The sequence below is a fragment of the Electrona antarctica genome (genome assembly GCF_951216825.1).
Source record: "Electrona antarctica genome assembly, chromosome: 15".
In the NCBI taxonomy this organism is placed as follows: Eukaryota; Metazoa; Chordata; class Actinopteri; order Myctophiformes; family Myctophidae; genus Electrona; species Electrona antarctica.
The window spans coordinates 37613053-37629662 of record NC_136796.1 but is presented as its reverse complement, the minus strand read 5'-3'; the positions used below and the strand labels follow the sequence as shown (position 1 = coordinate 37629662).

The following is a 16610-nucleotide window of genomic DNA, read 5'->3' as shown; positions in this document are numbered from 1 at the left end:
GCACGGAGAACAACGCAGCGATGTATTACACATATCTTCTGAAGTTTATTACACACACAATATATACAGTAAGGACAGTGGATCTACGACGACCCTAGCATATTATGGAAACAAAGATAAGCACACAATGAGCAGGAACAAGCATACATCTCATAAATGGTAAATGGTTTATTTATATAGCGCCTTTATCCAAGGCGCTTTACATAGATTGTGCATTACATTCACCCATTCATACACCGATTGCAGCGGAAGCCATGCAAGGTACCAACCAGCACATCGGGAGCAATTTGGGGTTCAGTGTCTTGCCCAAGGACACTTCGACATGTAGACAGGAGGAGCCGGGATTCGAACCACCGACCCATGGATCATTGGACGACCTGCTCTACCTCTTGAGCCACAGTCGCCCCCTAAGCTATGGTGTAGTTTCTTCAAGTATAGGCTAAAAAGGTGGGACAAATCATGGTTTACAAGTCACAACCAAGTCTCAAGTCTTGAAGTCCCAAGTCAAGTCAAGCGATGTATTACACATATCTTCTGAAGTTTATTACACACACAATATATACAGTAAGGACAGTGGATCTACGACGACCCTAGCATATTATGGAAACAAAGATAAGCACACAATGAGCAGGAACAAGCATACATCTCATATCATATAGTTCCTCTGATACAGTAGTGGACAATCATCGTGTCATGGTTATCAATATGTTTATGCAGATAAATGTTTTGTCACTGAGTCAGGCAGCTGAGGCCATATTTCATAACACTATAGGTACACAGCTTGGCCCAAAACAGCCTAATGTATTTTTGTCGTACGACTGTTGCTTGCGGAATATAACTTTTGACCGTTTGACGGGTACAACGGGTATGGCATAGCCGAGTGGGGCATGGATCTCCAACTTCCATCGTTACCGATACCGGTGCTCTACAGCCGGTCACCGGTCTAGTAGCTATTTGAAATAGGGCTTAAGTGGTTAATGTTTTTGATTGAATATTGTATTGACATTTTGTAAGTACAGCAGTGCAACAGCGGCAAATGGACGAGACAGTACTGAAAAGCCAAAGGCTTGTTTCTATTTGTGGACAAATAATTACAGTAATTTCTTTATTATTAGGAACAATCCCTTGAGATGAACCATCTCGTTTTCAAGGGGGTCCGCGATTCACAAAATACACTTCATACATAGACACTTTTTTACAGACAGTTCAACCAGACAAAACAAGACAAGACAAAACAATACAATTCATAGATAAACAAAAAACAAAACAAAAAAAAGAAAACTGCAACAAAAAAGTACTCGAGTAAATGTACTTCATTATCCTCCACCACTGTTGGCAACACAATTGCATGTTCTCTCCTGGTACAAGGCGTACCTGCAGCGTGCTGAATGCATGTGACTCAGTGACTGTCACCACAACTGAGTGTACATGCAGGGCTCTGGCTCACTCGGTCCATATGGACCAGACGTCAGAATGTCTGCCTTGATTTACTGTGGTAATCAGTGAAGAAAGATTGCTGTGCACCTCTCATTTGCATCCAGAACACGCCCTGCTTATTCAGAGACTTTTACGGTGCTGCGCTTCACCTCCCTTGGATGGGTGTTGGAGGTGGTGCCCACCACAGTTGGTTTGGCCTGCCCAAATCTATATATTTCTTTGCTGCTTTATTAAGCAACAAATTCAATTGTGCCGTTGTGTTCACCTGGCAGCTCTGCGGAGAAATGTCTTTAACCTTCGGTAATGGAAGCTGGTAATGGAAGTGTGCAAGCCGCAAAGGAGAATGTACGTACGTCGGCCATGCAGCCTTAGATTGAAATTCTTTATTATTTTTCTTCGCCTTTTTATTGTGTAAAAAATAAAAAGAAGATGTATCTGCTTCAAATGGAAAAAGCTTGACACCGGTATTCACACGTTGGGCTCAGATCATCATCAATCTTCCTCACTGTGATTGGAGAGAATCGTGGTACATTTTGAGGAGGGCAAAGGCAATACATCTATCTTCAACAATGATACCGTGTGATTATTCACAAATGGAAAATGCACATGACTACCCATAGTAAACAGTATCAACGTCGTCTGTGGACGAGATAAGGTTTAGTCAATATTTTGACAATATTTAGGTAGGATGTACTCAGAAAGCAAGTGGGAAACTATATCATTTTTATTCAAATTAGGAGCAGAAGAGAAATTAACCTTCAGCCCTCACAAATTACTCACAATTTTTTTTACCAGCTGCTATGCAATAGCAAGCTGAGTCTATAATCGATGTGCAAGCTAGTCCAGTAGTCCTCTAGTCCTGTACCGAGTGGAATAGTAAGAGAGTGGCGACACGCTTTGATCTCGCCGCAAAGTGGGTGCCTATGGGCTATAGTTCCAAACATTGGAACTATCCCATTGAGATAGAATGAGCACTTCCACATTCCATTGGGAGTCAACGCTAGTGTCACCACTCGCTTACTAGATTGATCCATAAAGGATAAAGACTGAACCGGAGTGATAAAATATTTGCTCCTATGGCTGGAACTATCCCATTGAGATAGAATGAGCACTTCCGCATTCCATTGTTACAATGGGAGTCAACGCTAGTGTCGCCACTCTCTTACTATATTACTCTGACTCTGCTCTGGTCCTGTAGTCCAGCTGGTTTTCTCATTGGCTGATGTATGTGCGCATCGCAAATATGCCCGGGCGGAAACGAACGACTCAGAACACAATTGTTCCGCCTTAGAGAATTTTGGTTCCTACCTAAACTCCCACAGATGATAATAATGCAGCTGGTAATTAATTTATTTAATCAATTAAAACACACACACACACACACACACACACACACACACACACACACACTCTCTCTACAGACATTGATAGGCTACTGCCTCTAAATGGCTACTGCCTCTACGTGGGTTTCGCTCAATTTGGAATCTGTACCAGTCAACATCTCCATCACGTTCATGGAGCTGTTGGAGGCATGTCAGCATATTTCAGTCAAGTGGCATCAGCAGCCAGACAGACATTGAAGTGCAGCCCCACTGAGTCCAGTCTATATCCATCATACACACATCTACTCCAGGGTGAGAGGGTGAGGGGAGACAAGAGGCCCCTCTTTGGCCTGTCGAGGCTGGTGAAGTACGATGGGGAAAATATAATGCCATGATGGAAAAAGGAAGCAGCCTGGCTACCAGAACCACCCAAACAATGAGACATTTGGTTTAGGGTAATTTACTCATTAACACAGATCAACAGTTGGCAGCCAATATGTGGAGACATGCAGTGCACATTCAACTTGTATGTGTAACCACAGATTGTTGAAAAAGATATGTCTGTCTAAGAGCTTGGAATCAGGGGAACCAACAATCTCCTTTTCTAAGACCAAAATCATCACCTTGAGCTTTTCCTTTGACATCAGATTAAATACCGTAGGCGTACACATGTTGTGGAGTAATAGAACTGACATTTTACAGCTGATTCAGCTTCCATTTCTGTCTTTGTATAGCTAGCAACTAAGAAGATGAATAAATAAATCATCCATATCATTGAAAGATCACTGCTTTCACAGTCAAAGTCACCTTTGATCTGCCAGAACAGCTTCAGGGTCTCTTAATGGCCCCAGAGATATATTCCTGTTCCTGGCTTTGAAAGGGACTTTCAAGTCCTAAATCTGTCTTCAAAGGCAAAAACAAAAGGGGATTTTAACTTTATTTTTGCAATTGAAGACTAGTGTGGAAAAAGTCTTGCTCGTTTTTGCTCAGAACTCCTCAAGAGAATTAAGAACAGCTTAAGAGGAAGAAAAAAGTTTGTATTTCATGTACTGGATACTGGTTACGTGAAAAGAGTTCAACAACAAATTAAGAGTTGGTACAATATGTACTGTAATTGGTTCCACCCTGTGGCTGTTTACAGCCTCATCCTACTAAAACTGTAAGGTCAAACTGGAGGTCACACTGTCCATCTGTGAAGGAACAAAGATACAGAAGCTACAATGTGCAACTCCAGCTTATTCATATACAGGATATAAAGAGCTTTGGTCTGACTGAAAAACGCTATTTAATAGTCCATCATATTTGTTTTCAGTCAAAAGAAACCAAAGGTGTGGTCGCACAACTCGGACTGGATTAAATGAAATGACTTAATTTAATTTAATCAAGTCTTGTTTTTTCTCTTTCGCTCTCTATGCCCTTCTTAACAGACAGAGAAAAGAGTAGTGACAGATCAAAAATAAAGACACATCTTAAAATGTAGAAATACTGTATAAAACAGAATCTTCATGTGAACAGTAATGGTTCTTTATTTCATTGTATTATGGATTTATCAATTTATTTATGTAATGGTGCTCACTGTATTTCCCAGACATTATTTTAGTGGAAAAACAAAATTGTAAACTGCATGGATTATTTCATCTTCTATTAAAAAACACCACTTTTCCAATTGACACTAACTATTATTAGTAGCCTATACAATATGACCCCAAGTTAAAGTTCAGGACTTATTATTTTGGACTTAACTTGGGACTTCAAGACTTGAGACTTGGTTGTGACTTGTAAACCATGATTTGTCCCACCTTTTTAGCCTACTTGAAGAAACTACACCATAGCTTAGGGGGCGACTGTGGCTCAGGAGGTAGAGCAGGTCGTCCAATGATCCATGGGTCGGCGGTTCGAATCCCGGCTCCTCCTGTCTACATGTCGAAGTGTCCTTGGGCAAGACACTGAACCCCACATTGCTCCCGATGTGCTGGTTGGTACCTTGCATGGCTTCCGCCGCAATCGGTGTATGAATGGGTGAATGTAATGCACAATCTATGTAAAGCGCCTTGGATAAAGGCGCTATATAAATGCACCATTTACCAATTAGAATTAGATTCAGCCAGTTACACACTCGCCTCGCCTAATACAATCTCCAATAATGAACAAACAGAAGAATCACCAATGGCTAGGACATGTGCTGAGGATGGAGCAGGACCACATCACAAAGGCAGCCTTAAGATGATGGACACCACACCACCAGACAAAAGAAAACCTATCCTCACTTCATGGTTGATTTTTTCCTTTTGGCTGTTATGTGCGAATCTACCACCAGGAGGCGTCAGAGCTTCTCCCCTTCACCTGCAATAAGTATGAGACTGTACCTTACCTTTTGCTCCCTCCCAGGATGAAAGTTGCGAACCACAAACCCCCCTGAACCAGCACAGTTAAACATTTTACCAGTGGTGGAAAAAGTAGGCCTACTCAAATGTTTTACTTAAGTAAAAGTATCCATGCTGGAATATAGAACTACTTACGGTCACGGCCACATAGCCAACTCAAGCCAGGTACGGCCACTGAGCCGACTTGGGGACCCAACACAAGGACAACACAAGAGGTCACGGCCACACAGCCAACTCAAGGTACGGCCACGGAGCCGACTTGGGGACCCAATGCAGCTCCTCCAAGGAAAACAAACAAATGAACGGAGCTGAACGTGAATCCCCCCCACCGCCCACCCCTTTTTTCCCTCACTGTATATGTTTCTTTTCCCTTTTTACCTCCGTTATGATGAATTCCTGTTCTGTCCTTTGTCTATATAGAAGTGTCTGTAGCCTACGTCTCTAAATGTTTTTGATGAATTGAACATTGTGGACCTTATTGGAAACAAGTGCAATGCTTAATTGGGTCGTCCACTCACAGTTAACAGCCTTTGTATTGAGTTTGTGCTTGAAATGTACTGTAATTCTGCAAACTGTTAATACATTTTTCAATCAATCAATCAATCAATCCGTTACAAGTAAAAATCCGGAATTCAAAATGTACTTGAGTAAAAGTAGGCCTACGAATCCCATTTCAAGTTTTCAAATGTATACAAACTAGAATTTCGCGGGCCTTCGGCCCGCTCATCCTAGCTCCCTGCGCGTCGCAAATCGGAGGAAGGAAATTGTGAGAGCAAAGGTAGACAAAGTCACAACATTTCAAAATGTAGTTCTCAGTGTATTTTTAATGGAGTCTGAGTGTTTTTTTAGGAAAGAATGTTAATGTTAACAGTGAATGTGTAGTAAAAGAAGCTGCAGTGCCATGAGGTTGCCCAGATTTGGCCAGTAGAGCCTGCAGAATGGGATCATCATCATCTTCAGTGATGTAGTTCAATCAGAAATGGGATTTGTGAGAATGCAACAGCCTATACATTGCAGAGGCTGTAGAATTGGGGAAACAGAGAAGGTAGGGATAAAGTATACATTGAGACATCTCCACCAGGTATGTTGTGAATGGAATGACAATGCTATGTCTATGTTTGATTATCAGTTATGTAGACTAATCAACAATGAGACTTGTAAGAATGCAACAGCCTTACGTTGATGGGGATGGTTTGGGGAAGACGCAGTTGTCGTGGAAAGGCCAACTTAGCAAAGGAACAATTGTATTTGGCAGCTGATCCAGAGGAGGGCGTGGAGGAGTGGGGTGATGTGGAAGGGGTGTTTGTGTTTCTGGTTCCAGAGATTGTCATGGTTGAGCCTGCAGAAAAGGAGACACAGATAAGGGATGAATCAACCACACAATGTGACATGTCCACCACAGATCATGTGAAAGGTAGTGATATTTCTGGAAAGTGTTAATCAATGTTACTTCCTTTTGTGTGGCTGCAAGTTTGCACAGCAGCAGTTTGTTGTTGAGGGTTCTGAGGAAAAACAGTTTGGTGCCATTGCAGAGTCCGTCTTTGGGGCTGATGTTGCGCAGTAGCATCAAGGGCATTCCTGGCTTGAGGGTGATGAGGTGCCTGGGAAATCCATTGGGGCAGAGGGTGTTGAGGTATTCCACGTTGAACCGCATTCTGTCTTGGTAGTTCTCCAGGGTGTATGTGTAGTGGGACAATGTGATAGTTGTATTAGAGTTATTGAGGTGAAAGTGTAGATGTGAGTGTAGTGCGTTGGTTACCTGTGGTTTCTGCTGTGGCCATTGGCTGTGTTGTAGCCATCATGTGCTGCTGTTTGTCCAGGTTATGCTGAGCTGAGAAATTAAGATGGGAGTGTATGTGACTATATATTCAGTACATGTAGGTATAACATACACACATATGCGTAATGCATTGAGGCAGAGGGCAACATATCTGAGGCCTTACCTCTGGTCCGTCTCACTCTGTCACGTGTTTGCTCCCGCCTGCGCTGACCTGGGTATGGATGTCAGTAGTGTGTGTAGACACAGAGGTACAAAATGTTATCGACATGTTATGCAGAGATATGTAGATAGATGTCTCTATACAGTGTGTCAGGATGCTCGGTACCAAGCAGTAAGGTTATCTGAATAACAGAAGTCAGTACCTCTGGCCTCAGCCACGTCCAATGAAGGTGTGTTGGCCATTTGTGGAGGAGTGCTGCCCTGGTGTTGAGCTGTGAAGTGATGTGTAGAGAGTTATGTAGAGCACAGGGTGTGAGTGTAGTGTACACAATTAATGTAGGTTATGTGATGAAGATACTGCAGTATCTGTGGAGAAAGAAACAGCAGTGTATTGCATTGTGCAATGTGCTGTGCAAAGTGTAGTTTTGAGCAAGTGTACCTGGTACATGTTGTGCTGCAGCTGCTGGAACCAAGCGTTGTGTTGGGGCTGTTGGCGTGTGAGTGGCATGGGAGGGTCCATGTAGTAGTTCAGCTGCTTGATGCATGCATTTGCGTGTAGCTGTTGGCGATGGATGTTTTGCAGACTATACATTGCAGAGGCTGCAGAATTGGGGAAACAGAGAAGGTAGGGATAAAGTATACATTGAGACATCTCCACCAGGTATGTTGTGAATGGAATGACAATGCTATGTTTATGTTTGATTATCAGTTATGTAGACTAATCAACAATGAGACTTGTAAGAATGCAACAGCCTTACGTTGATGGGGATGGTTTGGGGAAGACGCAGTTGTCGTGGAAAGGCCAACTTAGCAAAGGAACAATTGTATTTGGCAGCTGATCCAGAGGAGGGCGTGGAGGAGTGGGGTGATGTGGAAGGGGTGTTTGTGTTTCTGGTTCCAGAGATTGTCATGGTTGAGCCTGCAGAAAAGGAGACACAGATAAGGGATGAATCAACCACACAATGTGACATGTCCACCACAGATCATGTGAAAGGTAGTGATATTTCTGGAAAGTGTTAATCAGTGTTAGCAGCAGTTATGTATTATTCAGAAAAGACATATGTAGAAATGACATGTAGCAATGCAACAGCCTTACCTCAATGGGGATTGTAGGGCCAGGAAGAACAGCGCGAAGCAAGTCTCGAAAAACCACATTGGCAGTATGATGTTCCGGCTGTCCTTCTTTCTGCTTTATGGCATAGGTGAGAGCTTCTGGGTTACCTGTCCTTGAGCTGGCAACATAAAGCTGTCCGTGACTGAAGACAGGGGACGAAAGCCAGACCCCCACTCTTGTAAGTGTCTGGCCTTGGGATTTATTGATGGTGGTGGCAAAAGCGGTGCGGACTGGAAACTGTCGTCTGGCCCACTCAAAGTAGGAATGTCTAGGATCAGGAATGAACTTGATTCGAGGGATCAGGACTTCCTTTTGTGTGGCTGCAAGTTTGCACAGCAGCAGTTTGTTGTTGAGGGTTCTCAGGAAAAACAGTTTGGTGCCATTGCAGAGTCCGTCTTTGGGGCTGATGTTGCGCAGTAGCATCAAGGGCATTCCTGGCTTGAGGGTGATGAGGTGCCTGGGAAATCCATTGGGGCAGAGGGTGTTGAGGTATTCCACGTTAAACCGCATTCTGTCTTGGTAGTTCTCCAGGGTGTCAGCACTGCTCAGGTTGGTTGACAGACCTGGTACCCAGGTCTCCATTAGGTCGTTGATGGCGTCCACGTCCTTGTTGGTAGGGGCAAGTACTGATCGGCCATCCAGCCAGCCGGTAGTAGTGAAGTTGTTGGACATATCTGGAAATATAGTTTGGCAAAACATCTTCATGGAGCACTCCTCCGCTGTGTGGTCATTGTCTGTGTTGCTTTGAATGTGGAAATACCTGTCATCTGGGATGAAGATGAAGTCGTTTGCATCGTTGGCTGTACCATCACCAATGCGGAGTGTCCATTGGTCAAAGGCCTTCAGGTCTTGGTTTTCACTGGCCCTGACTCGCATGTTCTCTGTGAGGCTGGAGACTTGGAAGTGTTGCCAGAGGCCTGAGTTATTGAGGCAGCTGTTGACAATTTGGGCAGGATTAGCCCCTTGAACCACTGGAAGACACTGGCGGAAGTCGCCGGCCAAGATGATGATTTTCCCACCAAATGGACAGTCTGGCTTGTTCATCAGGTCTTTCAGAGTGTAGTCAAGTCCCTCTAGCAAGAAGCGGTGCAGCATGGTTGCCTCATCAATGAGCAGGAGGCGTGCCCGTCGCACCAGCTTGGCTAGGCTGCTTTGAGCTGTGATGTGGAAGGGTGTGTGTTCTGTTGGGTGGAGAGGTGCTTTCATCCGCGAATGGAATGTTCTGCCTAGGTGTAGGAGTTGTGCAGCAATGCCAGTAGTTGCCATGGCAAGGGCAATACAGCCACCAGGTTCCAGACTGCGCACAGCGTCCAGTAGTGCATTGAGTAGGAAGGTCTTACCACAACCGCCACGTGCTGATATGAAGAGTTGTAAGTTGGCCTGTTGCTGGACTGCCGTCATGACAGTGTCGTAAATCTGTTGTTGTGCAGCAGTGAATTGTGGAATTGTTGCCTGTACATTGGCTTTCAGCTGGGCCACATCATAGTCCAGCTCCTCACGGATAAGAGGCTCTTCGATGTTGACCAGCCCATGGACAGTGGCCTTTTCCTCATCTGTCATTTTTTCCAGGAGGAAGTCTTGGAGGTCATGTTCATGTGACTGGAGGCGGACTTGCAGATCCAGTCTCACCATGGTTTTGAGTTGCTGGTCAGTGAAGGTCGTTGCACTCTGCTGTGCTCTCCGCTTGAAGTCATCTGTCCAGTCTGGCCAGAAGTCGTTAAACAGGCTTGCAGGGTTCGCTGGTTGGCAGAAGATGAGGATGATGACGAATAGGGCACGAATCTGGGGGCAGAGGTGAGTGGCAGCAGCCTCAGTAAGGACAGTGGACCACTCTTGGTCATCATCCAACAGGCCAAGCTCCCTGCACACTGCCTGGTAGGTGCCAAGGCGGCTGCCATTGACTGAGTAGAGGTCCTCAAAACTTGTTTTCCCTTTGGAGTGGTCATTGTGGAGGAGCAGTCTCAGGTAGAACACATCTCCAGCTAGGGGGCTGATGGTGTGGACACGGCCAACGGAGAAAGCGTTGTTTTTTCTGAGTTGCCACTTGTTGTTTGTGTAGGTGTATTTGTGAGGCATGTCAACATAGCGCTGCATGGTCATAGGGTTGTAATCTGGACCTTTGGCTGTCTTCTGTTGAGCATTCAGTTTGAAGAAAGCAGTCAACTCTGTCTGTCTGCCCTGCTCCACCACATTCTCCTCATCACCCTCGGCGAAAACGACGTATTGCTCGTGTTCCAGATGCAAGCGGAGGACTTGAACAGGAGGCTTGTTGGCGGATATGGGGAATGCGAAGAGTTTCCAGCAGGCCTCACTTGAGCCAACAGAACGCATGTCTTCATAGTCCCTAATCTCATCACGGGCAGCCTGGGCGCCCTCAACTTCAACACAAACCATTGCACGGTCCGGCCCCTTGGTCACATATTTGTAGAGATATTTGGCCGCAAGTGCAGAGATGCATACTTCTACGTTGATGTGGCAGTTGTATCGGAGGCTGAGGTAGGGGTTGTAGGGCACTACCCAACTGTTGTTGATGTGGTTCCCATTTTTTTGTGCAGTTCGGCCACCATTATCTGGAGAGCGACGGCGGTAGATAGGATAACTTGTTTCGTCACCAACTGTTGTTCTGGGCTGGAAGGGTTTGGGGAAGTTCTTCTTGCAGGCTTTGCAGTTGGAGCCGGCTTTCTTCTCCATGCAGGGATTGTTGGGATGCTCTTGTCCACAGGGACCGTGGATCATGTTAGCAAGTACAATGTCCCACAGTGGCTGGCGCCTTGCTTTTTCTTGGGCAGAGATCCCATTTTCATGCGGGTCAGGGGGAAGTTCTGCACAGACAATTTGGTCCACTTGGGCTGGTGTCTTGGGTTTGTCCTGCTCTGCTAGAATGAGGAGGATGTGCGAGTGAGGCAAGCCGCGTTTTTGAAATTCTATGACCCAGAGGTGGGCAATGGCTAGGCCAAAGATGTGTCTTTTGATGAGGTCATCCATGATCTGATCTTTCTTTAGTTTGAATACCCGGGCCACCAGGTCAGGTCGGTCTTGGGGTGTCTGGCCAGGGGTGAGGGCAGCTACGATCTCTGGCCAGTGAGGATTGCAGGTGACCGTGATGAAAAGGTCTGGCTTTCGCATGTGGCGGACTATGGCCATAGCGTCCTGGAACTTGCTGTGGTACCAGCGTGGACTGCCATGGAAAGAGCTAGCAAGGATGACTCTACCCACAGCATGTTCCTGCTCATTGTGGTGGACAGAGTGAGATGGAGCACTCCGTTCCCGTCTACGCACAGCCACAACCTGTTGTAGTTGTTTGAAGCTGTCAGCCCGTAATGTCTTCTGGTTATGGCGCTGCCAAGTCAGCCTCTGGTTCTCGCATGTTATCCAGGCATTGAGGATCCATTCTTGGAACAGTCTGCCTGCCTGGAAAAGGTAGTCGCTCGCAGTGTGACGACTGTTCATGTGATAGGCAAAGAACTCACGGGCTGTGAGCCTTTTTTCATCATCCACATGCTTGAGAGCACAGTGCCAGCCAGATGTCCCTTCAATGAAGAGGAGGGTGAAGTGGAGGGGCATGGCTTTGGGATGGCAGTCAGATATGATTTTCAGACCTCCACCACGTAAGTGGATGACCAGATCATGTGCCTGTTCGTTGGTGACAATGCAAAGTTCTTGGAGATTGGAGGGGGCATTGTAAACACCGGAATGTCCTCCCTGTGGCCTGGCTGCAGCACTTATGACAATAGTGCCTCGCTGTAGTTGTTCTTCTGGGGTTTCAAGGATTTGCTTGAAATCTTGGACAAATATATTGTGCAGGTGAATAACTTGCTGCACAGTGTGCAGCAGCTGCGCCATTGTGTCCTTGTCAGCAGTGGATGTTCTGGCGGGGAGTGTCATGTTTGCAAATCTGGTGGTGTTTTCCAGACTTGGGTCGAGGACATAAAGTTGGGCAAACACAGCAACAGCACCAGGTTCTGGTTGGAGTGGCCCGATGCGCTGGATTACCTTTCCTTGGAAAATGACAGTGGGAGTGAAGCGTGTGAATGTTTTCTCTTTGACCGCAATACTGGAGAGGCAGACAGCGTTGTTGATGACACGGCTGTGTTTCCGAAACAGTTTTGCCTGAGGGGTATCGTCAAACCACAGATCATTGATGGCCTGTGGGGGCCTAGGGAAGGCTGGTAGGCAAACCTTTCCATTCAAGCAGCAGATACTGGAGGTCTCGTTTTTGAATGTGAATGCGTGACAGTGGTCACACACACAGTTGAGCTGGCCAATACTCTGTGGTGTGTCGGAGAGTTGGTTGATAGTTAGTTGGCCGCTGAGAATCTGCGCAGTGCAAGTTGCAATTTTGGCAGCAACTTGTGATTGTCGTCTTGCTGGCTGATGGGAACTGCCTGTGAAGGTAAATGGAAAGTATGGTGTGAAGTTAATTTCATGAGAGTCATGCAATAAGTAGATTGTGGTCAGTATGTGAATGTGATGTTTTTGTTGAGGCAGGCAATGGAAATGTGTGGAGGCATTAAATTGAACTGTGTGTATGTGTAGTGGGACAATGTGATAGTTGTATTAAGAGTTATTGAGGTGAAAGTGTAGATGTGAGTGTAGTGCGTTGGTTACCTGTGGTTTCTGCTGTGGCCATTGGCTGTGTTGTAGCCATCATGTGCTGCTGTTTGTCCAGGTTATGCTGAGCTGAGAAATTAAGATGGGAGTGTATGTGACTATATATTCAGTACATGTAGGTATAACATACACACATATGCGTAATGCATTGAGGCAGAGGGCAACATATCTGAGGCCTTACCTCTGGTCCGTCTCATTCTGTCACGTGTTTGCTCCCGCCTGCGCTGAACTGGGTATGGATGTCAGTAGTGTGTGTAGACACAGAGGTACAAAATGTTATCGACATGTTATGCAGAGATATGTAGATAGATGTCTCTATACAGTGTGTCAGGATGCTCGGTACCAAGCAGTAAGGTTATCTGAATAACAGAAGTCAGTACCTCTGGCCTCAGCCACGTCCAATGAAGGTGTGTTGGCCATTTGAAAGTGTAGATGTGAGTGTAGTGCGTTGGTTACCTGTGGTTTCTGCTGTGGCCATTGGCTGTGTTGTAGCCATCATGTGCTGCTGTTTGTCCAGGTTATGCTGAGCTGAGAAATTAAGATGGGAGTGTATGTGACTATATATTCAGTACATGTAGGTATAACATACACACATATGCGTAATGCATTGCGGCAGAGGGCAACATATCTGAGGCCTTACCTCTGGTCCGTCTCATTCTGTCACGTGTTTGCTCCCGCCTGCGCTGAACTGGGTATGGATGTCAGTAGTGTGTGTAGACACAGAGGTACAAAATGTTATCGACATGTTATGCAGAGATATGTAGATAGATGTCTCTATACAGTGTGTCAGGATGCTCGGTACCAAGCAGTAAGGTTATCTGAATAACAGAAGTCAGTACCTCTGGCCTCAGCCACGTCCAATGAAGGTGTGTTGGCCATTTGTGGAGGAGTGCTGCCCTGGTGTTGAGCTGTGAAGTGATGTGTAGAGAGATAGTATGAGTTAAGTAGAGCACAGGGTGTGAGTGTAGTGTACACAATTAATGTAGGTTATGTGATGAAGATACTGCAGTATCTGTGGAGAAAGAAACAGCAGTGTATTGCATTGTGCAATGTGCTGTGCAAAGTGTAGTTTTGAGCAAGTTTACCTGGTACATGTTGTGCTGCAGCTGCTGGAACCAAGCGTTGTGTTGGGGCTGTTGGCGTGTGAGTGGCGTGGGAGGGTCCATGTAGTAGTTCAGCTGCTTGATGCATGCATTTGCGTGTAGCTGTTGGCGATGGATGTTTTGCACAGTATGTGAGTGTAGTGGACACAATGCAGTAGGGGTAAATTTGAGTGCAACATATGTGAATGCATTACCTCTGGTGTCATGCAGGTGCAAAGTAGGGGTGTGGAGCAGTCGCGGTGTAGTCGCGTCATCAAGGCGTTCTGCTGTGAAGTGAGACAATCATCATCAAGTTGTGCTGCTATGACATGGTGCTGTGTGATGGGTCCCTGCCGCCACACAGTAAATAGAAAGGTGTCAGTGTACTGGGTACCTGTGGGCTGGGTGTCTTCCAATGAGCGGGTGTGTGTGTGGCCACGTAGAGTGTCGCGAGCAGGGTTGTGGTGGAAGTTTGGATCCTCATTGCGTTGTTCTGTGGAGTGTGATTGGACAGCATGCATGAGTTAGTGTCAACTGGTCACGTGTGGGAAACTGGTTACGTGTGGTACGATGTTAGTAAATGGTGGTACACACACAGTGAAGGAGTACGTGTGTGCACAGTGTGCACAGACGCACACATGTATTGTGCAGTGCAAGTGTTTGTGGAAGGTTGTTAGAGCACATGTACCTTGTGCGGATGGTGCTGTACCTTGTGCGGATGGTGCGTGGTGTTGTCTGGCAGCTGTGTGCAAGCGTATTTGGGTGGCGTTTGCCGTTCGGTATCCAAGGGATGATGTGCGTTTCTTCGGCATGGCTTTGTATGTAGCTGAAGTGGTTGAAAGAAGTGTTTTATGCATTGACGACAAATTATGAAATTATAGTTATGGTATGAGGCAAATAATGGCATTTTTGGCAACAGCGGAATTGTTAGCAGCCCTCATTTTCAGCATTGACAACATGAAGACAGAATTGGGTGGCAATAGAGCGTCGCAGTCCCGCCTCCTACCCGGGACCAGGAAATGAAATCCAATGCATTATTCTCATAGACATTTCGTAAAGTATTTATTTAAAGACGGTTACGCCGCGGACAAAGCCAACTCGAGTCGTGACAACTCATGACAACACAAACAATATTTTGGACCAAACAAATAATTAGAAAGTGTCGTAACCTGCCGTTTTTTTCTTCTTTCTAATTATTTGTTTGGTCCAAAATATTGTTTGTGTTGTCATGAGTTGTCACGACTCGAGTTGGCTTTGTCCGCGGCGTAACCGTCTTTAAATAAATACTTTACGAAATGTCTATGAGAATAATGCATTGGCTTTCATTTCCTGGGCCCGGGTAGGAGGCGGGACTGCGACGCTCTATAGCTGTTGTACATGAGACATGGCGGCGTGTTATTATGCTTGTAATGATGCTAGTGTTATTATTAATATTGTTATTGTCATGCTATTTGTAAGAGCATAATTGGCAACAGCCCAATTGTTAGCAGCCTGTATTGTTAGCAGGCGTTATTTTCAGCATTGCCAACATAAATGGAGAATTGTGTGGCAATAGCTGTTGTACATGAGACATGGCATTATCAGCTGTTGATGCTGTTGATGCATCAACAGAATCATAACGTGGCTGATTCAGGAAGCTTATCTGCTTTTTTGTGTTTGTTTTTAACGTCGTATAAAAGCATATAAGTATGCGGACGTGTCTGAGGTTTATAACAAACCAAACCGTTTGAAATTCGGTTGTAAATTGAGCAAGTTATGGTCATGTAAGAGTACATCATAGACACAATGTTATGTGGGCCGAGGTAAGATGGCCGCCACGTGACGACGTCGCTCTTTTTTTTTTTTTTTAAGGTCGTATAAAAGCATATAAGTATGCGGACGTCTCTGAGGTTTATAACAAACCAAACCGTTTGAAATTCGGTTGTAAATTGAGCAAGTTATGGTCATTTAAGAGTACATCATAGACACAATGGGTGGGCGCCACGTAACGACGTCGCTCGCCATTGTTTAACAGCGCGGGTGAGCTATGTAGAGTTGATATATATCTATATCTATGGTTATGATGCTATTAATAATAGCATTAGCAGCTGTTTATGTTGTTGTTATGCTATTAATAATAGCATTAGCAGCTGTGTTTCAGTATCGACACACGTAGCAAGCACACACAATACACACACACGCGCACGCACCCTTAAATTGTAGTTAACTTACCTGTAATGGTGGAAAGAGGCGTAGTGGTCGTGTCCAAGTGAGTAGTGAAAGTGCTGTGAAGAAGGGTGTCGTGGTCGAGGGGGACAGCGATACGCAATTCAATGCAATGCGAGAGTCCGGCCCGCGCGCAATGGTCGTGTTTTCATGAATTAAACTGTGTATGTAATCGCGCCGATCTCCAGCCAAGTTAGAATCGGTGTGTGTGTGCGCTCGCGCCGCTGTCCATCCAAGTCCGAATGAGTGTGTGTGTGTGTGTGTGGGACTGTGTGTGTTGTGGAAGACGGGGAACAATGTTGCCAGGGTCGTGAATTGTAAGCGAGTTGTAGTGTGTGTAAGTAGCGTGGTGAAAGGCTTTGTTTCTGGGTCTGTTTGCTTGTTTCTGGGCCTGTTTTCATAGACCTGGCAACAGTGGGCCGTGTGTGTGTGTGTGTGTGTAGTGTTGTGTTCGTGTTGTTCTTCTAATGTGTGTGTGTGCAGCGTGTAACTTCCGGTGTTGCAGAAACCTAAAAG

General features: G+C 45.5%; 1 protein-coding gene across 6 annotated transcripts; it reads right to left on the bottom strand.

The window, feature by feature from the left end:
• Window positions 1-6731: 6731 nt before the first annotated feature.
• LOC306938961 (uncharacterized protein) lies at window positions 6732-16329 on the bottom strand. Of its 6 annotated transcripts, none has more exons than XM_079523369.1 (17): window positions 16101-16329; window positions 14578-14715; window positions 14284-14382; window positions 14105-14176; window positions 13893-14012; window positions 13647-13715; window positions 13448-13495; window positions 13264-13335; window positions 12989-13036; window positions 12805-12876; window positions 8179-12581; window positions 7841-8001; window positions 7522-7682; window positions 7286-7354; window positions 7087-7134; window positions 6903-6974; window positions 6732-6744 (listed from the first exon to the last, which is right to left on the bottom strand). In XM_079523369.1, exons 2-12 carry the CDS (start codon window positions 14699-14701, stop codon window positions 7990-7992), a joined length of 5139 nt encoding a protein of 1712 aa, XP_079379495.1. In that variant the 5' UTR covers window positions 14702-14715; window positions 16101-16329; the 3' UTR covers window positions 6732-6744; window positions 6903-6974; window positions 7087-7134; window positions 7286-7354; window positions 7522-7682; window positions 7841-7989. The 6 variants fall into 6 exon arrangements, with proteins under 6 accessions (XP_079379495.1, XP_079379494.1, XP_079379496.1 ...); XM_079523368.1 differs by lacking the exon at window positions 6732-6744 and adding an exon at window positions 6794-6812; XM_079523370.1 differs by lacking the exon at window positions 6732-6744 and adding an exon at window positions 6794-6812 and having other exon boundaries at window positions 14105-14173.
• Window positions 16330-16610: the final 281 nt, after the last annotated feature.